The 23,475-nt window shown below is 41.2% G+C and overlaps 1 protein-coding gene across 4 annotated transcripts in view; it reads left to right on the top strand.

Moving 5' to 3' along the window:
- Window positions 1-23,475, top strand: part of PRKN (parkin RBR E3 ubiquitin protein ligase) — a 1,390,885-nt gene that overhangs the window by 1,169,312 nt on the left and 198,098 nt on the right. For all 4 annotated transcript variants that reach the window (XM_034963207.3, XM_034963209.3, XM_055114294.2 and 1 more), the window contains one exon: window positions 19,002-19,151. In XM_034963207.3, the coding sequence (XP_034819098.1) occupies window positions 19,002-19,151 (150 nt within the window). The remainder of the gene's footprint in view (window positions 1-19,001; window positions 19,152-23,475) is intronic.

Below are 23,475 nucleotides of genomic sequence, written 5' to 3'. Positions count from 1 at the left end.
CTGCCCATTTCCAATATGAGAATAAAAACAAAAGGATTAGTAAGGAGAGGATAAGAAACTGGAATCACTTCCACGTCCTGGAGTTAGAGAATTACAGTACATCCCCTTCATTTTTCTATATTGTGAGTTTCCAGAATAGCAGGCATAAATGTATATTCAAATACAAGTGAAATCAGTTATCCCGTATTGCAGGTAAAAGTTGACAACTGACTCTCCCAAACATAACTCCTTGTGAAGACACCTGGATCTCACAGCCATTTTCCAGTGAAAGCCTAAAGACTTCTTAAAGCAAGAATCACTGGTTGTTACCCTGACAGTTCTGCTCAGATAATGGAGTCTTCTCTTCAAACTTGTACCAATATTTGCAGTGATTCCATTTTTGTTTTAGAGTCCATGGGTAATTAGTAAGGAAAGAAGCCAACAGTAATCATCTCCTCAGATCTGCTTTGTAAAGGTCAGGTCACTTTGCATTCTCCTAGAAATTTAATTGAGCCATAATCAAAATTAATATCACTACGATTAGTTTTGGTAATACAGTGCATCACAGCAATATTGATCTCTATTTCCTAAAACACAAACACACGCACGCACACACACACACACACACACACATGCAGACATACACACACTTCCTTCTTTCTTTCAGCTGATACTTACTGAGTACCTACTATGTGCTATATACCATCCTAGGTTATAGGGATAGAGGAGTGAAAAATCTCCATATTCTACTTAGAGAAAACCATATTATATACACATAAACACATTTAGTGTGTATTATGTTAGATGGCTATCATTGCTATGGAGAAAAAGGACAGCGCTCAGGTGTGGTGGCTCACACCTGTAATGATAACACTTTGGGAGGCCAAGGCAGGCAGATCATTTGAGGCCAGAAGTTCGAGACCAGCCTGGCCAACATAGTGAAATAGTGAAACCACATCTCTACTAAAAATACAAAATAGTAGCCAGGCATGGTGGTGCATGCCTGTAATCCCAGCTACTCTAGAGGCTGAGGCATGGGAAGCATTTGAACCCAGGAGGTGGAGGTTGCAGTGAGCCAAGATTGTGCCACTGCACTCTAGTCTTTGTTACAGAGCGAGCCTCTGTCACACACACACACACACACAAAAACAAGGACAGTGAATACTGGAGGAAGAGGTGAAATTTTATATAAGGTGGTCAGGGAAAGTTTCACTGAGCAGGTGACAGGTGAATAAAGACTGAAAGGTATCCAGAGAAGCCTCATGGTGACATCTGGGAAAGGAGATTTCCACAGAGTGGATGAAGCAACAGCAGAGGCTCCAATGTGATCATGTGCCTGGCTTTAACATTCATAATAGTCCAGAAACAAGTGTGACTGTTGGAGGGGAGGGGAGGAGGACTGAGCAAAACAAAGAGGGAGGAGCCACATTGCATAAGATAGGGTTGCAATAAAGTGGGAGGAGGCCAGGCGTGGGTGGCTCACACCTGTAATCCCAGATCTTTGGGAGGCTAAGGCGAATGGATCACCTGAGGTCAGGAGTTTGAGACCAGCCTGACCAACATGGCGAAACCCTGTCTCTACTAAAAATACAGAAGTTAGCTGGGTGTGGTGGCAGGTGCCTGTAATCTCAGCTACTTGGGAGGCTGAGGCAGGAGAACTGCTTGAGCCTGGGAGGCGGAGGTTGCAGTGAGCCAATATCGTGCCAATGCACTCCAGCCTGGGTGACAGAGTGAGAGTCTGTCTCAGAAAAATAATAATGATAATAAGGTGGGAAAAAATCCAGGCAGGTATCATGACCTGGGAGCCAAAGGAAGAAGGCATCTTTAGGAGGAGGAATCATGATCTGTGTCCTATGCTCAGCAAGAAGGACAAGGATGAGAAATGAGCACTGGACTCCACAATGTGGAGGTCCTTGGTAACCTTGACCGTGGACAGTGAGGGGAAAGCCTGCCTCGAATGGATTCATGTGAGAGGTGAACCAAAGAGTGGGAGACTGCAAATACAGACATTTTAATTTTGGCAACTGGGAACTTAGCTGAAGAGGAAAGCAAAGAAATGAGGTAGCTGAGGGATGGAGATAAGAAAATGACCTTCTTAATGGGAAAAATTGCAGCATGTCTATGTACTGATGGTAATGATTCAGTAGAGGAATTGGGAGATTGATGATGCAGAAGGGGGAAGGGAGAATTCAGGAGCAGTGTCCTTGGATGTAGGCATGGGCTTGGACAAGAGAGTGGCCAGTTCCGCCTGGTAACAGTGGGGGAGACAGAATATGCAGGCACAGACGTATGAGCATTGGATTTGATGGTAAACCTTCCGTAGGGTCTCTGCTGGTTGTTTCTCTTTTCTTGGTGAAAGAGGAAGCTAGGTCATCAGCTGAGAGTACAGATGGGGGAAGAGTTTTAGAGGGAAAGGAGATGTATTAGTCTGGTCTCACATTGCTATAAGTAAATGCCTGAGACTGGGTAACTTATAAAGGGAAGAGGTTTAATTGACTCACAGTTCCACATGACTGGGGAGGCCTCAGGAAACTTACAATCATGGCGGAAGGCGAAGGGGAAGCAAGGTACCTTCTTCAAAAGGCGGCAGGAGGGAAAAGTGCAAGTAGGGGAAATGCCAGCCAATTTTACAACCATCAGATCTCGTGAGGACTCATTCACCATCACGAGAACACCATGGGGGGAATCATCCCCATGATCCAATCACTTCCACCCTTGGTCCCGCCCTTGACACATGGGGATTATGGGGATTACAATTCAAGATGAGAATTTGGGTGGGGACACAGCCAAACCATGTCAGGAGAGGATAATGAAATTGTCATTTAGGAGGGTGAGGAGGGAATAAACTTGGGAAATGGTTGAATTTGGAGTGAGGTCAATCCACTGGGTGTTTTTCTGACACACTCATCTGTGTAGGCACAGATGCAGGAAAGGCACTGGCATTGAAGTTTTGCGGTCAAAATGTAACAAAAACAAGAGGGAGGCTAAGAAGCTGAGGGTGGATCTCATCTTACAGTGTTACAACAACAGTGTAAGCTGAGGGTGAATCTAAGGGAGTGATTATGACTGATCATGAAATTTCAGCTGGGCAAGCAGAGAACCCAGATGAGAGAGAGGACAGGGAAAGCTGGTTACAGATGCCAGTGGCTCAAAGAATTTTCAGGATTTGAGTACTAGAAGGGTTGAACTGGACAAACAGGCATTGGCCAAAGAATGAAAGACTTCACATCGAGCTTGTGGAGGAGCTGCATGGTCAGCACCGATGAGGTCGGAGGAGGCCTAGGGAGGCTGTGTGTCTGATTTCAGATGGAGGACAAGGTGATGAGAGAAGTTGAGGTCATAGAATTGGGAAGTCGGAGAGTTGGGAGTACCACCCCTGTGCACGCTGAGATCTTCCAGAATTGCAAACTGAAGATTTGAGAAATGAGAGAGAGAGAGAGAAATGGATGTCAGCTGACAGCAGAAGGGGAAATAGTGCATGGTGTAGGCTGATGGGTTGAAATGGAAAGTTGGAGGGCTTTAGAAGGAGAAATGGAAAATGTTTTACTTACAACACTGTAGAGCAATGCTTTATGGTACTGGGATTGCAGACACAAAAACATTTCAGGGTGCTGCAGGTGAAGTACTGTCCTCGGGTACACGCCTGTTTCAGTTAGGGAAGAATGTAAGAAAAACATTGAGAAAGCAGATTGCAGTCATAGGGCAGTTACTGCTGATTGCCCATGAGTTCCCCAAGCATGGGGGAAGGGTCTCAGGGTTTGGGGCAGCTGGAATATGTGGTAGGAAAAGGATACACAGAGTGGATGTGGAGCTTGGGGCTCAGCCTGGAGAGTTGGAGCAGGAGTCAGGCATTCTTTGGTGACTGTCATGAACAGGGCATATCAGTCAGGGACGTTTATATCCTGATTACTCATGACAAGACCTACTGGCCTCTAGGCAGATGGTGGCAATGAGGCTCCCGAGAGGAAGCAGAGAGCTCTTGTCCCAGCATTCCTGCCAGCGGTGGGGGCAACTGCTCCAGGAGCTGGTGAAACTCTTGGGATCTCACTGGATGCTTGAGGCAACTGTTATCACTTGATAAAATAAAATGTTTATATTAATGTCTGTTACAAGCATCCTTGGACAAATCATTTTTGTTTCTCTAACTTAGCTTTTTGTAGACAAGGGAGAGTGAAGCTCAATCATCTCTTAGAATATTTGTAAATAAATAGGTTGCCAAGTAAGTTGCAAATATTGTGCTATACTAAAATTCCTCTGATTTTAAATGCTGTTTATATTCCAGCTTTACATAGTAGCAACAAAATAGACAGTAAAGTAAGCGTAATACTCACTTAGAAAGTGAGTTGATAAAACCTACAAAAATGCTGGTTAATTACTAATTCATTACTGTATGGCAGAGACCCACAGCAGACCTCTAATTTCTTTGTATGTGGTTCCTTTCTGTTTTCGTTGATCTTTAGTAGGTATCTTGATTTTTTAGATTTGGATTAAAAATTAAACACTATGTATCATTGCCTTCCCAAAATAAAAATAAACTCCTTAAAATAATACATTTATATTAGCTTCTTAGCCCCTTCTCTGATTTGTGTTCACAATTCATATTCATATAGCACCTTTCAACACTCCTTCCCCCTAGTCCAAATTCTTTGGCAAAGACATTATCACATTGTAGGAAACTAAAGTCACTCTGCAGTTCCAGGTGAGCCCTTCAGAAATCAGGTGTGATGTCTGGAGTCAATAGGTTTGTAGGGCCTTTGAACCAATTGCATTTCAGAAGTACCTCCATTTATACCAGCTTCCTCCACCTTAGGTTTAATCACCAAAATTTTATGGAAATAACCTTTATCCATTCAACAAAAAATGTATTGAATACCTTCTTGTACTATTATTGTGCTAGTGTTGGATAAAATAGTAAATGAGGACGTCACAGTTACTGATCATAATTGATGCTAGGATGAAAACAAATAGGGATGTCACCTACTTTAGATGAGGGGTAGTTGAGCCCTGAGACTAAGCGTTGAGGGGACACCAGCTATTGAAGGAGCTAGCATTACGGGAGTGGGCAGAAGAGCATCCCAAGCAGAGGAAAGCACACATCCAGTGCCCCCAAGGAGGTGAAGAGCTTGCTTTATTCAAGACACTAAATTAAACCAAGGTGGCTGGAAAATACTGAGCAGGAAGGACAGTGCCAAAAGATGAAGGCCACCTGGACCAAGGATGCCAGGGTTAAGCATATGGGTTTTGTTCTGAGTTTAGTGGGAAATCCTTGAAGGTTTAAGCAAGGGGTTAGCATTATCCAAATTACATTTTGAGTATGTCAATCTTGTTGCAATATGGAGAGGCTCTGGATTAAGACAGTTGGCAGCGGAGACAAAAAGAAGTGAATCTTGAGAGGCAGAATTCAAGGACTTGGTGACTGACTGGCTGTGGGTCAGGGAAAGGAAGGAGTTTGAAAGTTCTATTTGACTGAGATGAGCAAAATGGGGCAGGTGAGATCAGAGGCATGGGATCTGAGCTTCAATTCTGAACACATTTGCTATGCCTGAAGCATGGAGAAGGAGATAAGTCGGGACTTGGATGTGTGAGTGAGAGCTTGGAGGACAGTGAGACCTGAGGTCCGAGATGGAGAGATAACTTTGGAATTACCAGCATGTAGAGGAAATTTTAAACCCATGGGGATTCTCAGAAGAAGCCAAGAAAGGAGAGACCGTGATTGGATGAACCGTAAGGAACACCAGTGTTTGGAAATTGGGTAAAGAGCAGCAACCAACAAAGGAGACCAAGAAGGAACCTCAAGGAAAGTAGAAGACAATCCAGGGCCATATGGTGTTGAGGAAGCTGAGAAGGCAAGAAGGCAGGCCTTCCGGAGGAGGAATGGCAATTTGTGGTGTTGAGGAAGCCAAGAAGGCGGGTCCTCCAGAGGAGAATGGCGATTTATGGTGTTGAGGAAGCCGAGAAGGCGGGGCTTCCAGAGGAGAAATGCTGATTTATGGTGTTGGGGAAGCCGAGAAGGCGGGGCTTCCAGAGGAGGAATGCTGATTTATGGTGTTGGGGAAGCTGAGAAGGCGGGCCTTCCAGAGGAGGAATGGTGATTTATGTTGAATGCTACTGAGAGTTTGCAGAAGATGAGGTCAGGGAGCGTCCTTCGCCTGTGGCAAAAGTCACGAATGACCATAATGAGCAGTTTTGGGGGATGCGTAAAGACAGGAGCCAGAGTTTTATGGGATGAAGAGTGAACAGAAGGGGAGGATAATTCCTTCTAGAGGGTTTGCTATGAAGAGAAAGAGAAATGCAGCAACCACAAGACAGTTCTTTAAAGATTGAAGGGCCAGAACTTGTTTTACACTCACAGGAAGGATTCCATAGAGATGAATTACCTGGTAATTTGAGAGAGAGATCTGAGAACTGAAGAAGGGAAGTACTTTGGAAGGCAAGAAGGGCTCAGATCCAGCAGAGAGGGAGGAATCGGCCCCTAACAGGAGGAAGGCCACTTTTTGTGTTGTGAGAGGGGTTGGAGAGGGTGAGTGCAGGTGCAGGTGTGTTCATAGTTGCAGGGATGTGAAGAGGAGAGATGCAGTATGATGGCTCCACGAAGGCAGATGTCATTTTTCACTCCTGCGTCTTCCACATAGAAGAGTACTTGACACTTAGAGTGTGCTTAGGAAACATCTGTTGAGCACATCAGGACATCAGCCATGATTCCTCTCTCCTCAGTGAAATATAAAGTATGGATGGCTGGAGAGAGGCAGGTCCTACCTACATTGGTCTTAGGAACCAAAAAATTGGTGCAACTCCAAATAAAAGTAATAAATTCATTTTCTTCTATAACTACTTCACTATTATCCTAATTCTACTAATTATCATAACTATTACCAATGTTTATAAAAATATTTCTTACCCTTGCTGTGTAAAAACTTCTATCTCCTATGCTGTTGTAACTATCCTCATTTCATCTTTTTTATTTCACCCCTTTTTTCGGCGGGTTGAGGGGAAGAAAGTAGAGAGAACATGTCACTAGAGAAACACAATACAATCTTGAGGAAGTTGTAAGTGCCCATTTGAAGTTTGTGGTCCATTATTTAAGAGAAAGCCATCATGCCATTGTGTTCAGCTGCAGGGCTACACGCCCAGGGAAGGCGGAGGTGATGTTTTCCAGGCCTGGAATTTTGCCATCAGATAAAGAAGACCATGGAAATCTGTGTTTTCCAGGCAATGCTTCTGGTGGTAGATGACAGAAGCTGTCAGACCAGGAAGGAAGGTGGGCCTGGAGAGGCCCATGGCTGGAGAGGAAATATGGGGCCAATTAATTAGACGTCTTGATGAAGTTGAAGAATTTAAGCAATGTTCATACTTTAGCAAGAGATTTGGAAAGATAAGAGGTGATCATCAGAAAGAGACATATTTGGAATTGGGATTTCAGAGGTGGTACAGTTTCTCAGGATGACAGAGCCTGGGGATGGACCGTGTGAATAGAAGGATGAGAAAAAGGTCAGCAGGATGAGAAGGTAAAACAGAAAGAATAGATTGATGGTGGCTTATTCATACAGGAGTTCAAGTCCCCAGAATGATGACAAGAATCGGAGAAAAGGTGAGAACAGCCTGAAGCTACAGTCTTCAAGAATTAGGGGCTGCGTCCAGGAGATCAGGGGGCAGCAGTGAGGAGGTGAGGGTGAAGCATGGGTCTCAAAGGAGTGGTGGGTTTTACAAGGGAGAGGAACCCAAGCATTTGGGGGCGTCGTTAAGGAGCCAAGGGACAACCATCTTCACCTCTGGCCTTGAAAGATGTGAATATGAAATGAAAAGCAGCCTTCACTTGAAAAGGTTGCAAGGGAGATGGATCAGTTTCAGTTAAGTCAGTGTGGACAGGGAAACCTTTCAAAAGGCTGATTATACAGGGCAGTTAGTTTATCATGAACAGGAATTTCAGGGGACACAGAAAAAGGGCTTAGGAGAGAGGGAAGCATGGAAATTGGCTGATATTAGGAAACGTATGGACCCATATGGGACTGAGAGTTTGGGTGATAAGAATGACAGGCAGCTTGAGCCTCTGAAGCAATGATGTGGGGCATGAGGGATGCATTGTGATGATCTTTGGAGGGACGTAGGTGGACATCCAGAGCACCTGGCTGTTGTTACCTGTGCTCAGGTGTGCCTTGGCATTAAGGCAGCTTCTCGGCTTTCACCCCAAAAGGCTTCCTCAGTGTTAGAGGCTTGTCCATTTCAGATAGTTATAAATATGAAGCCATCTAATACAATCCAGATGATTTTAAAAAATATTTTGGTTCATCCAAGTTCTAATTAGATCATTAAATGCTCAGTGGAGCTAACCCATTTCACTGCCCCACCCGTAGCCTTACACAAAACTTCCAGACAATGACATGTCACCCTTCCCTCAGAATCACCTAGAAACCATCGCAGTTGCTTCAGGACTGGACAAAGAGCTTCTAGAGAATAAGCAGAAGGAAGAGAGGTGAAAATACTGAATTCAGGGAAAGAAAAAGCGTAGGGAGCCAGGAAGGAGGATGGTGGCAGTGACCTGTGCCCCAGCTCCTTTCAAGGAAGGCAGAGGCAACGCTCATTTATCTGAGGGGCAAGGCTCTTGGATTTGCAGATTTAGGTGCTACCCTAACGCTGTTTCTCTGGGACGAGAGCAAAGAGTGAAATAATTTACAGCCACAGACAACCCTGCTTTCTGCAGCGCGCTCCATCAGGAGACACTTCACCACCCTGTTTCCATAGTCTACAGGAGTCTCTGAAGTCACGTCAGCTGTAGGAACTCTTGTGAGGAAAACAGCCTTTGTAGCCCTCCCCTTCCAGTGGGTGCTGCTCCGTGTCACACATGGAGAGGGGACAAGGAAGCCAGTTGATTTGGATCTCTTTTCCAGAAGATTCCACAACTACTAGAAGATGAGATGCTTTTTGGCATTGGGTCACCTGAAATATCTGGAAAAAAAAAAAAAAAAAAAACTTCTTAAACTGTGCTTCCGGATATGATCTGTTGCTTGTTTTTTTTTTGTTTCTTGGTTTTTTTTTTTTTTAGGTCTTGTTTGATGTTGCCTCTTTGCATTTGATTTCAGCCATCTTGATAGTTTTTTCTATGCAATTAACAAGGTCCAGCCCTTTCTCTAGCCAATTCACTTCATCAGTAGCTGACAGATGTTCAGGGATGAAGAAAACATTATTAGCAACAGAATAGAGAAGAAAAACAGCAGGGTCATGGGGGCCACCACTTAGGCTGTCACAGATGCTCTCAGGCTAACTACCTGCAAATGAAAAAAAAAGGAAGATGAAGATTACTGACAATCTAAGGAGTGCTTCTTTTTTGAAAAAAATTTCTAATGCGTATAGAAAATGGGACATTATCTGCATAGCAATGAGAAATGGCTAAATCATAAGCTGATGTTCCTCTCTGATGTTATTATAGTTTTTTTAATCCAAAGAGGAAGTTCTATAATAAACTATTTTTCATTAGTTTCTAAAAGATGACAGAGGAATGGTGAGCTGAATTTTCTTTTTTTTTTTTTTTTGAGAAAGTCTCATTCTGTTGCCCAAGCTAGAGTGCAGTGGTGTGATCACAGCTCACTGAAGCCTTGAACTTCTAGGCTCAAATGATCCTCTCACCTCAGCCTCCTGAGTAGCTGGGACTACAGGTACATGCCACCATGCCCAGGTAATTTTTTTAAAATTTTTTGTAGAAATGGGGTCTTGCCGTGTTGCCTAGGCTGGCCTCAAACTCCTGGTCTCAAACGATCCTCCCACGTCAGCCTCCCAAAGTGCTTGGATTACAGGCATGAGTCACTATACCTGACTGAATTTTTTTTAATAGACGGGAATAAGAGAAAGAGGCAGCTGGGTATTGTGGAAAGCATGGTCTTGAAAGTTTCAGCCTTAGTTCTAATGCAGCACTGTGGGTTCTCTGCCTGTGTGGATGTCAGCAAAAGATGGCACTTCTTTGTGGCTCCGAGGCCACATCCATCACTTCACAGAGTGGACAGAGAATTAACCGAGCAGCAAAGTGTCGGTGCCGTGGTTTGGTTCACTGCAGTAGCTCAGTGAACAGAAGCCTGATCAGGACCCCTCTGTTCTAGGAGGGATTGAGGGAGAAGCCCAGGGAGGGAGTCCCCGAACTGCTTTTGGCTGAGATGTAACAAAAGCTGTAATTTATGGAGTGGTGTGGGGAAGCAAAGGAGACCCCAGAGCTGTACCTGAGTGCCCCCAAAAGGATACTCTGGGAAACACTATGACAGCACAAAATCAACCTCCTTAGCTTGGAGGACCTGAAAGGGGGCCACATAGCTCCTGGATGGCTGGCAAGCATTGACTCATTTTGACAGAACATGTGCCATTTTTCTCAGACTTGAGTTTTACCTGGGATCCCTGTACTTCACATTTCTTGTAGTTTTAAAAATTAGATTCTTTTCTTCTTTTTCTATGAAAGCATGCAAATTAAGCATCAGAGTGAAGCAGCCTGTCCTCTCCTACAGAGGAGAGGCCTTTTGGATGGTGTTTCAGTGGTGGGGGATGTTTACGCTTGATTTCCCCATAGCCACACTTCTCAGGTGACTACCCATGTTCCTTTAATGTACTTAACATGCAGTCAACAGCCAGCAAGAAAGGGGAAGTTCACTGGTCCTTCTGTGGCTTGAACGTGCAACCATTCCTTCATTATAGAACACTTTTCTACCCAAATACAGGTCTCCTAACTGCCTGCAGACTAACAAAATACAATATCTATTTCATTATACTCTCCCATGACCCATTATTTAAATTCTTAAAATACGAGTTTATTGAAACATCTATGAATTTTATGCTTTAAAATGAATACTTTTTGTTCTTAAGAGAATCCATGAGCATTCACATAAAGACTGAATAATTTACTCCCCAAAGAAATAAAATAGAAAGTATAGCAGTGAGTCAGGATTCTACCTGCATAACGCATACTAATGAAATGTATTTTTTGCTATAATCTGATAAAATACAGGAGAAAAACAGTTATTGTTTTCCTTAGGTTCAGAGCAGTATTCTTTGTGAATATTTACATTTATTTTCAAATATTTTTGCAAATATTGTACAATCAATTCAAAATTATTTTAGTTGTCTGTGGATTATTCACTTTATGAAAGCATATCTAGAAATTTGCAAACTATTTTTAATAGCTTAAAACTGTCAATATAGTTTGACATGTAAATATTAGCATATCTACACACACACAGATGCTCATTGTGCATTCCATAGACAAAACATGCATGAGTGATTTTTCCACTTTTGAGCTCAGTTGAGGGTGGACTCTATATAAACCCAGCTCACATTATAAATTAATCACATTCCTCCAAGTTAGTCTGTTTATAAAATGCTATTCAATATTGATAAGTAAAAAAGCCCTTGGAACCAATACAAGGATATCAAGGGAAGTGTTTGTTCCCTTCCACCAACTGGGGTAGATTTATTAGTTACTTTACCATTATCACACATATTTTATACTGAGATACATACAGTATTCTGTATTAGTGCTAGTTTGTCACAAATCTCCATTAATGCACTTTCAACTTTGTGCCAGTAAATGGTTAAAAGGATCTATGAAAACTGTGGATTATATCTCGAAGGTAACTAAGTAAGGATCTTTGCTAATGATATGTAATTACATGACTAAATTATTTCCTTAGTATATTAAGCTTTCTACAAATACTAGTACATTCTTTGTTCCAGGTCAGTGTTTTTCTTATAAATGTCACAATGTTAATTTTGAAAAGTAATACTTTCAATAGGCATATTTCAGGTATTGTGTGTACTTTTTAATCATCAGAAATTCCCAGGCGCATATGTTAAAATATTTGTCTTCCTTTGAAAAAGGAATTGTATGCTCAAATGCTCTTGAGTTTATCATAAACAAAATAAATAACAATAATTTTTAATAAATTCCCTAGCTAATGAATGGAAAGGGGGACATAATTTTTAAAATTCCATCAATATTTGAGACCACTATGAATGCAGTCAACAAGAATTTCTAAATTGTTATTGGACTTTGTCCATACATTAACTTCTTCCTAGATAAAAGCTATTGTCATAGTAATAAAATTACCTAACTAAATTAAATAGACTAGGTGATGTGTTGTCAAATGAGAAAATAGTCAATTACTTAAGAGCAACTTATTTTAAAAAATTATTTATGTAGGTAAAATAATCCTGAGTTACTGTTATTAATTTCCATTGCTATTGATTATCTTATTAGAATTATTTAATTAATTGTCACTTAATGGAGTTAGATTTTATTAATTCATAATTATTTACTGTCTACAAACTATTGACAAGATACTATGCCAAACTCAGGGCATGTGGATGCACAAAAGGATAGAGGAATGAGTGCAATAGTCTGTAATAAGGTTTAAAGGGCTTGGAGCACTTTAGGTCTCATGCACTCACCAGATTTACCCAGGCAAAGGCCCCCCTCAGGACAAAGCCCCACACGGAGCAGAAATTTGCTCAAAATAGAAGAGAAAAAAAGGAAGGAGGTAGTCCGGTTAAAAATGGGGTAACAGAGTTGTGAGATTGCAGAAAGGAAGCCCCCATATTTTTGAACACTGCCTAAAACACCAGAAGAGAAAAGTCTACAGCTTTTCTGAATCCTACCTCTTTGTAAAATTTCAGGAGAACTAATTTCATGTAAAACTGAGCAACAGCAAAGGAACAAGGTAAAACTCTAACAGAAAAGAAGCAAGGTTCAGTCCCGTACAGGGCTATTAAAATGATGCAGTGAATGTAGAACAAAATAGCATCCTTATGGACAATGGAAGAATGCCTCAAATCAAAGGAAAGCCAAAATAACCTTTTCAAGGTGAACCAAGTTATTAGGAAATTATTAGGAAATTACACAAATACATATAATAGACATTGTCTTAAAAGAAATAGAAAATGAAAAGTGAAGAAAATTCTAAAAAACACAAATAAGAAAATTAAAAAGGGATTTGAGATAAGCTGTTGGAATTAGAAGTGAGGTAAAGAAGATCCAATATATGTATACTAGAAATGACATAAGAAAAACATCAAAGCAACTGAACAAAGTGAACCCTAAAAACTAAATTCAGTACAACTTTCCCGACACAGTATGCTTGTGAAAATTGATCCAAAAATGACCAGCACCAAGATATACTCTAACAAAATTCCTGGATTCTAAAGAAATGGAAAAAAATTCCTTGGGCATCTAGGCAAAAGAGGGCAATTAATTTACAAAGGAAAAAAACATTATTTTCAGGCTTATCCATAATATTTTATACCAGAAGAACATGAAGTAAGAGATTTCAGATACTCAAGGGGGAAGTATGTATAAATATAAGTGTGTATGTGTGTGTGTGTATATATATACATATATATACACACACACAATCCCTGTATGTATATCAGGATTGTATATTCCTTATATGTATACTGTAAGAAACTATAATTCCATATATTCTTTTTATGTATAATATAAAGATTTTTTATGCAGCCAAACTCATTATCAAGAATAAAAGCCCTAAATAAACTGTTACTATGGAAGAACTCAGTGACTGTATTTCCCAGGAACTCTTCCTGAGGAATTTACTGGAGAACAAGATTCAAGCAATCAAAATTACTGGGAAAACATCAACCATCAACATAAGTACTGATGGTTGTGCCTGCATGCATGTGTGTGTGTGTGTGTGTGTATAGAAGTAAGATAACATGAAGGTTAAGAGAAAGACAGCATAGTTTGAAATGGCCACATGTGTTAACAGTGTGGATACAGTATAATTATTTTAAAAATTTTGTGGGAGAATGAGTAGAGCATATGAAAACATATTTGAAGTTTTCAGAAATCATAGGCACAGTGATGGTATTGTTATTCTGAAATTGTGTAATGTGAGAAAAAGCAAATGAGCAATTATGGAATATTGTAATTATGTCATCTTCTGTGTTCTTGAGAACCAGTGTGGAAGAAAGGAGCAACAGAGGTAAAACAGAAAATGTTAAGTAAAAACCTTGTAGTTCTGAGATACCTGTCCTTCAAAGTAAGAACTGAGAGGACTTAGAAACAATGACTAACTTAGGACCACTGAACATGCCTAGCACCCAATTTATGGTCTTGAAATTTTTAAGAAGCAGTGCTTCTTTTAAAAGTAGGCAATTCCTGGCCTGGAGCAGGAAATGTGTAAGATGAACCTGAGTAACTTTCCATAGCAGATAGCGAGGAAGCTATTGAATGGTGTCAGGATCATGTTATGGAAACTCATCTTGATAGGATTGCCATTGGCCAGAGATGAGATAGTTGTGCGTCAAGAAGGAAATCACTGCATTGAGCTAAAACACACTTAACACATAATATGTTTAAGTTTATGAGTTTATAAATGTTCATTGAAAAAAAAGATTCAAATATTTTATCCTGCCTTTCCTATTCAAACAATACCACTGGATAACCAAAAAATAGAAGTATTCTAACTAATAAATGAAGGAATGTTTGAATTAAAATATCATTTTTCAATCCCAGTAAATTAATCTAGTTACTGAATATTAATGACTGCTAAGCTTTCAAGAAGAGAGAAAGACATTATGATCTTCCTGATAGAAGTACAAAACACCATCTATGAAGTAGTATTATAGAGAGACAAAAAGAAGGAAGAGGAGAAAGGAGGACAGAGGGATAGAGGGAGGGACCAAAAAAGGAGGAAGGGAAGAGAATGAAGGAGGAAGGAAAAAAAGAGGAAAAGAGAGGGGGTAGGGAGAGAGGAAAGAAGGAAGGAAAGAAGCTGAATTAAATGAAGCCTATAGACCAATTATCAATTTATAGGAAAAAAATTATCAAGGTGCATTATAAACTGCAACATTGGATACAATCAGCAAAATGAAGACTGGGAAACTCTGTAGGTCACATGTCCTGCTTTCTTCAACAGATAAATTGCAAGGAAAAAAAGACAATGGAGGGTGATGGACTAAACAACACATCTTCAAAACAGACAAAATGAACTGTAGTGTTTAGAAATGAACCTTGAGTGATAAAGAAAAACAAGAAAGTGATTACAACTTTGGGAGGCTGAGGCAGGCAGATCACAAGGTCAGGAGATCGAGATCATCCTGGCCAACATGGTGAAACCCCATCTCTACTAAAAATACAAAAACTAGCTGGGTGTGGTGGTACACACCTGTAGTCCCAGCTAATCGGGAGGCTGAGGCAGGAGAATCACTTGAACCCAAGAGATGGAGGTTGCAGTGAGCCGAGATTGCGCCACTGTACGCCAGCCGCGTAACAATGAGACTCCGTCTAAAAAAAAAAAAAAACCATGGTGTCTTTTAGGAAGGGGTGAAGGTGTTGTGATGAGAATAGATACATGGAGGGCTTCAGGCGGACCTGGTAAAGTTCTGTGTCTTGGCCTGGGTAGTGTTTAAAAAGTTGGTCACTTTATAATGTATTAAGCTTATTCTATGTGATATTTACAATAAAAAGTTTTTTGTTTTTTGTTTTTTGTTTTTTGTTTTTCAATGTGGAAGGATTTGGACAGGTCAAGACAAAAAAGTAGGTTGAGCAGTTTGGTGGTGCAGAGCTGAGGGAGAGGGGCTTGGGGGAAACTGAGATCATTCAGTCATATGCGGGTATGCGGGAGGTGAACAGAGCTGAGGGAGAGGGGCTTGGAGGATCACCGTGAGATCATTCACAGTCATAGGCGGAGGTGAACAGAGCTGAGGGAGAGGGGCTTGGAGGATCACCGTGAGATCATTCACAGTCATAAGCGGGAGGTGATCGAGAGATGTCCCGCTTCCTTTTACAGTTCCGGCAAAACTCCAACCAAACTTAAATCCACCATTCTTTCTACTTTGCCTTTGCAGCTCAGTGTTGGTGCAGAGAAACAGAAGACTCTGCTCACGAGTTTTCCTTTAAATTCATCATCTCTGACCTCAGGAGGGCCTGGGTGCCGCCCAGCAGTGATACCGACTTCCTCCGCCCTCCCCTTCCTTCATCACTCATACGTTTCTTCTTCCTCAAATCCCAGTACCCCCTCTGCCTGTCTGCACCTGGGCCTAAGCACTCAGCCGGGCCTCCTCTTCCTAAGGATGGCTGCCTGCTCTCTGAAGGCCAACCCTCCACACATCCTTTAGATCCTCCCCTCCAACCTACTCAAGGACAGAGCTCTTTCTCTGGCTTACACTGTCCATCTGCGCTTCTCGTCTCAGTCCTGCCTTCAGCATAGTATCATATCGTTATTTCTCCATTTTCGAAAATCCTTTACAACCCCAGAGTCCTATCCAATGGCCACCCCCATCTCTGCTCCCTTTTTCCGGCAAACTCCTTTAAAAAAGTGTCTATTCTCACTTCTTTGAATTTCTCTCCTCCGAGTCTTTCTGGACTCCACTCCAAAGGCTTTTGGCTCCATGACTCCACTGAAATGACTTTTCAAGACTGCAATGGCAGCCACACACCCAGCTCCAACCACAGCTCATCATGGCAGCCTCCTTGAGATGTGTTCCCTTGGCTTTCGGGACACCTGAGTCCTCCTCAGTTTTCACCTGCCTCATAGGCTGCTGCTCCTCATTCTCCTTTGCTGGTGTTTTCTCACCTTCCCTGCAGAGGTTGGATAATCACATCTGACCTCATAACATGGTCAGAGTGTCATAGATCTAACCTAGTGTCGAGCTTTACGAATAATTTCAAGGATGCAGGTAATCCTGAGACTCAGGCAGGACCTGGAGACGTTCAGGTCGCCAGCGCGCCTCCCCAGGTCCTTCCTGGGCATTTGGGGCTGTGCTGTGGGCAAGGGTTATGTATGAAGCCTCTGAGAAATCTATGCAGTAATCACTCACAGGCAATCTGTCAGTTACATAAACTGTCTCATCATTCATTACTTGATGAAATATCTTCATTGTATCCTCTGGTAATTGCACAGCTTATGACACTGTCCAGAGAACCTTACCCCATAAATTCAGAGATGCTAGTTTGTTTGCCATCCGAACTCTTAGACCTCTTTTCTGGTAAAGGTGCTGTATGTGTATGCCATTCACACGTTTACAAGGAGGCCAGGTCATCTTTTTCTTTCTTTCCTGGGGACAGAAGAATGAGAAAATGGATTAGAGGCTCAGGCTAATGACTTCAAAATTTGTATCTAGGACCCATGCCTTTCTCCTAAACTACACTTATTTATTCAATTAGATACTGGAAATTTTGACATCGCTGTGTAATAGCTTATCAAACTGAACATGAGCACAATAGAAATAATTATTTCATGCCTCAACTCCCTACACACACACACACACACACACACACACACACACGTGCACACACACATACCCTTTCTTCTACCACAGTTGTCCCCACCCCCTACCCGCCTCCTGTCTTCTCAGGAAACGGGGAACCACACTCCACTCACAGTTGACTCCTCTTTTCCTCTCACACCAGGCATCCAACCTGACTGAAAATTCTGCAGTTTCTCCCTTTAATTTATACCCACAATTCACACACTGATCCTACCTCCAGCACTACCTTCCCGGTTCAAGCCAGTGCCATCTTTTGCATAGATGTTGACATAAGCTCCTTGCTTATGTCATAGAGGTTGACATAAGCTTCTCTGCTTCCTGCCTACACCCTGGCCCTCCAGAGGGTATTCCGAACATAGCAGCCAGGTGGATGTCTTTAAAATATTAGTCAAATTATGTCATGCCTCAGCCTCAGAGTTCTGCAGTGGTTCTGGTATCTTCCAGAATAACACCCAGGGTTCTGAAAGCAGCTGTCAGGGAACTACATATTCTAGATCCTCACAAACTCTCCAGCTTCACCTTCTGTTTTTTTCCCTCCTTGTTCACTCTGCCTCCGCCCCACTGCCCCCCTTGTTGTACCCTGAACAGCCAACCACATCAGCACACTGGGGCTCTGGCCCCTTATAGTATTCTCTGCTTGTCTGGAATGCTTATTCCCCCAGGGATCCATATGACTTGCATTTCTAATCTCCTTCAGACATTTGCTTAAAGGCACCTGCTTTGTAAGGCATTCTGTAATCACCTCTTTAAAATTGAAATCTCCACCTTCTTTGGACTCTCCCTCTTCCCTGTTGATTATTTTCTTCCTCACTTAGCACCATTGGAAATCCTAGACATTCTAACCTCTTGGTATTGACTGTTACAGTGCTGTGGATGAAGGCGGAGAAGTTTGTTCATTCACTGCTGTATCCCCAGCGCCTCGATAGAGTCTGGAATGTAGTAGGCTCTCAATAAATGTTGCATTATTTAATTAATAATTGAGCAAACCTGTTTGACTTGATCTGAGTTTATATTACAAATAATGTAAGATCAAAAATGTAGGGCTGCCACAAAGAAGACCTTAAAAATGGTCTGATGGAGTTTGGAATTTATTTGCAGGCTGGGGAAACCATTAAAGGAAATTGAGCAAAACGGTAACAGGAAGAAATGACGTCAGAGACACAAGAAATCATGCTTTAAGAATAAGAATAATGATAAAGGGAAAATGTGATTGTTTAACATTAGCCTTCTTCTAGCTCATTGATATTGTGTGGGCTGCCAATATTATGAGGTGGAATGCTGGGCCGATTTTCAAAATAAGTATAAAACCTTGTTGAATTTTAAATAGAGGCATGAAAATATATTGCTTTATAAGATTGATAGCGATGTATTAAAAGTGTTCATCATTTAATACCTAAATATGTTCCCCAAAATGTATATGAAATAAGATTGTTAAAATACAGTTGGTAGAAGCGATCTTATAAAATACAAAACTTTGGAAAATCTATTTTCTGAAGACAAAGAAGCAAAAAGCAAATGCACTTATATGTCTTGCCAGTTGAATTTGGTAGACTTTTTCTGCACTGAACCATATTCATCCTCCCCTATCATCCCCGTGGCCCTCTCCCTCCCCCTACACACACACACACACACACACACATACACACACACATGCATTATTTTACTGAAACTGGTTAAGCAAGAAATCCCATGCACTGTAGCTCCTAACCCTTTGGCTGAAATATGCAGTCAGTTTGAAAGCTCAATCTGCTTTTTGGGTTTTGCAGTACAACCGGTACCAGCAGTATGGTGCAGAGGAGTGTGTCCTGCAGATGGGGGGCGTGTTATGCCCCCGCCCTGGCTGTGGAGCGGGGCTGCTGCCGGAGCCTGACCAGAGGAAAGTCACCTGCGAAGGGGGCAATGGCCTGGGCTGTGGGGTGAGTACTGCCCACACCCCTGGGGCGGTGTGTTCCTGTCCTTGTTTGCTTTTGCACATGGGCTGGGATTATATTTTTATTTTATTTTCATTTTCCCTTTGGACTTAGACATCTTTGAACTTACGTATAAGAAAATAGATTTTAAATTCCTTTATAGGACTCCAGATTTGAAAATTTATGTATTTATTTTGGTGAAAACGGTTATATGAAGATTTTCTGCTTTGGTTGCTTATGGAAGTATTTACTTTAAGGTGCTGTGAGCCACTAGGCCAGACTTTTAAACTTTTCTCCCAGCACTCAGCTGATCCAGAGCAAAAATTTATTCTTTCTTCAGAGTTGCCTTTAAGTAGACAGGAGTGAAGGAGAAAGAATTCTCCATCAGTGACGTCTTAGTGACATTGTTTGCCTGAGTATTTTAAGAAATAAAATGAAGGTTAATGTGGAAAACTTGAAATGTTATTGTGTCATAAAAATCATTTTAAATAGAGATGAACAAAACTAATGGTGTCTCTTATGGAAGCAGAATAAGAAATGTGGAAAATGTTTGTTCTAAGAGGTCAAACCATGTGACCTGGCCGGCTTTTCAAATGAATCTATGGCTGCAAGCTGATGGCTCAAGGGGGGAAGAAGCATAACTCAAACACAAAAAGGCTTACTAAATTATAGGTTAAAATGACAAATGGATAATAATCCTGATATTAAATTTCATGCAGCCTGGAAAAGTGAGAAAGTGTATGTGCATATAAAAGTCTATTGAATTTTGATGAGAAACATTTCTTTTAAAATTGCAACTTCATGAGGAGTTTTGTGCAAGAAGGAGCACAGATAGCAGAGTTGTATTAGCCAGTCTTGATTTGGGGCTGAGCGCTGTAAGTCATCTAGAAATAAATTAGCATTGGTTCCCCTTAGTAAAGCTTCCTGTATGTCATGCAGTGGGGCTCATAAAACCCTGGGTTGAGCAATGGAGTAGAGGAAGTGGAAGTTGAAAAATAATGAGATACCATGGTGCCTAAGTGGAAAGAAATACCTCTGGATTCATAATCGTGATTGCATTAGAATGAAAACTCAAGTGTTTACTCTCCCTGGAGACGATGGAAATCAGGACACACTCTCCAGCCTTAGTCATCATCATGTGCTGAATTATCTGCAATGATTGTGTGTGGCCTCAGCAGGTTGCCAACCTCTGGGATCAGAATGCTAGCAAATGTTATCTTTTAAAATGAGCTTTTAACGAATTATTTTTAACTACTGGCTAAATTGTGTGCTTCTGCCTGCCAATTGCCTACTGTGGTTCCATCCTCTAAAGCTGGATTTTAAGATTTTAACTTTTCTTAGGAGGTAGAGAATTTTGCTGGCCCATCTTTTGCATTTGGTTGTTGACCTTGCTTTAAGAATGTTGAAGGGTTTATGTAATGTGAAATCTTGAATATCTTTATCTTCCCTTTTTTATACAAGTAAATTATAAGTAAATAACATACATACTTAAGCTGCAAATCATGACAAATTATTTTAGAAGTGAATCAAAATGCTGTAATGTCTTTGGATTAGAAGAGTTTGCAGGCAACTTTACTTAAAAGAGGATAGTTACATTCTCAAGGTTTCTTTGTCCTTTGGCAATTGTAGGTAGCGTATTCTTAATTTATCTTAATTTGTTTTGATTTGTTGGTTTTGGAGGTGTGTTTGTTGGTTTGTGTATTAGTTATCTATGACTGCATAGCAACTCCAAATTCTAACAATTTAACATGATAGAAATGTATCATCTCACAGTTTCTGAGAGTCAGGAATCACCCGTGAGTGGCTTTGCTGGGTAGTTCTGGCTCAGGGTTCCTCCTGAGTTTGCAGTTTAGCAGGGTCACAGTTATCTGGAGGCTTAACTGGGGCTGGAAGATCTACTTCCAAGGTAGCTCATTCACATGACTGTTGGCAAAAAAAAGTCCTCAGTTCCTCACTGGCTGTTGTCAGAAGGCCACAGTTCCTCACCACATGGCCCTTGTCTTAGGCTGTTTGTCCCCATGATGGCAGCTGGCTTTCCCCAGAGCAAGTTGTCCAAAAGAGAGAACAGAGAGAAGCTACAGTGCCTTGTAGGACCAAATCCCCAAAGCCGCACCTGTCACTCTCACTTTATTCATTAGAAGTGAGATACTAGATCCAGCTCACTCTCAAAGGGAAGGGAGTTGGGCTCCATCTTAAAGAGTGTCAACGAATTTATGAACATATTTTAAACCACCACAGTTTGCAATTTGAAGAAGCTGAAAAAAGAACAGAGAAGTGATTTTCTAAAGGATGCACTGAACTGTATGCCTTCCTTTCCCTCCCTGTCTTTTTGCCCCAGTCTCCATACACTTTTGCAAGCTTATGTCCATTCCCATTGCTTTGGCTTCTCAGCAGAGATAAATTGACTTCATCATTGCCCTTTGTCTTCAAATCCCAAACTTTCACAGAAGGATATTCACCTAACTTGAATGCTAAAGGAATTCCACAGTGATTAAAAAAGGGTGGCGTTGAATGTGAAGTTCAAACCCTGGCTTCACAAACTACTTGTGGTTTTCATCTTTCTCGGTTTCCTTATCTCTAAAATAGGGTATGTATGAGCAACTCTGTATAAAACTATTGTGCATACTAAATGAGATAATAAGTGTAAAATACTTAGAATAGTTCCTGGCATAGAGTTAAGTGCAGATTTATTTAATATTTAATCAAAAGCTTAATGAATATTTATCCAAAGCTCACCCAAAACCCAACATTCAAGGAAGATTGCTTACATGGCATTCATTGGATATGCTCTTCCAAATAGTCTAGAATCCAGGATGTAGTCAGATCTACGGCAGGAAACTGGGCACCTAGACCTTACTATTTGTAGCCTTTCAAATAATTGCTTTTCCTAAATACTACTTTGCCACGATGCCATTTGTTTATATTGTGATCGTTACACAGGAAATGTGATGCCTGTGGTTCAGGACATCCCAACAGACTCTTCCACAAGGAACCATGGTGACTATTCAAGTCTGATCTGAGTACCAGGCACATTTATGCTTGTCCTGAGGAAAGTTGCCTTTAAGGATGTTAAACCAGCTGATAAGATTTTCCTCTGAAAGTTGACTGCTAGAAAATCTAAAGCTACATCTGTGGGCTCCCTATAGCATATATAGAGGTCATAAACACAGTGGATTTGGAAACTGGTTTCCTGGCTTTACTTGTTTCCTTCTTTCTCTTCCCCTCTTCCTGATACATGTTGTTTTGCTGTGGTTTGTATAACCTTGTAAGCTGCCCATCTTTTCTGGGTTTAAGGAGTGTAATGGAAAGCCATTGTCTGGAAGAAATTGTGGTTAGATTATGTCATTTCAGAAGTAGAACATGGCCAAATACATAAAAGTTAGAAGAAGGTGAATCTCTTTTTACTCTTTGCTCTAACAGTATGGACAACGAAGAACAAAATAAGCTGCCTCAGGGAGAAGTGAGTGCCTCATTCAATACATCATTCAAGGAAAAGTCATTGGTAGCAAAGCTATAGAAGAATTACAGAGTTCCAGATGTGGAAAAAGCCCTAGACGTCATTAACTCCAGTGATTATCAGGATGTGGTTCACAGATTTATTGTAAGATGCCTGTGAATTCACCCGTGCTTAATTTTTTTTCCCTCAATTATCAAGATAGAAAAAGTACAACTCTTACCATGTGGGTATGCAAGAAATGTTAGCTGTTACCAAAAAAATCGCGTATAAAAAAGTTGAAAACCAAATTCTCTGTCGTTTGTGGGATTTAAAATTGTTCAGAGCCAGACACCCATGTGTTGAGCTCTGGGCTCCAGAGGATTCTAATCTTCTAGTCATTTCACCCACGACCATGTGCCTGGGTGGTCTTCCGCACAGCTGTGGTTTCTGTTGTATATCCTTTCCATCTGAAGGCTTCTGTGTCTTTAGTTGGGCTTCTGTGTCTTTAGTTGGGCTTCTGTGTCTTTAGTTGGGCTTCTGTGTCTTTAGTTCAGCTTCTGTAAAATAGGTGCTATAGTTAGTATTTATGACTCTTTTGTTCAAACATATGGGAATGTCCATTGGAAAATCAGATTCCAGACACTTTGCTCCACTGTGTCACAGGCTTATCTGTTCCCCGAGGAGCAATGTACCTTAACTAATAAATGAAGACAGGGATTTCCATTTAGTGATGATGTCAGTTCACCTAGGAAAGGCCTGATAAATGTGGGGTGGATCCAGTAAATTTATTACCATTATAAAGAATTATTTAAAGTACTACCTCCCAGAATTCAAGCTGCAGTGTTACACTGGTTTCCTGTCTTTATATTCCTGTCCTAAGCCTTTTCATTCTTC

Source organism: Pan paniscus, chromosome 5 (genome assembly GCF_029289425.2).
Source record: "Pan paniscus chromosome 5, NHGRI_mPanPan1-v2.0_pri, whole genome shotgun sequence".
Classification (NCBI taxonomy): domain Eukaryota; kingdom Metazoa; phylum Chordata; class Mammalia; order Primates; family Hominidae; genus Pan; species Pan paniscus.
The sequence above is the reverse complement of the archived record's forward strand: the minus strand, read 5'-3'. Positions and strand labels throughout refer to the sequence as shown.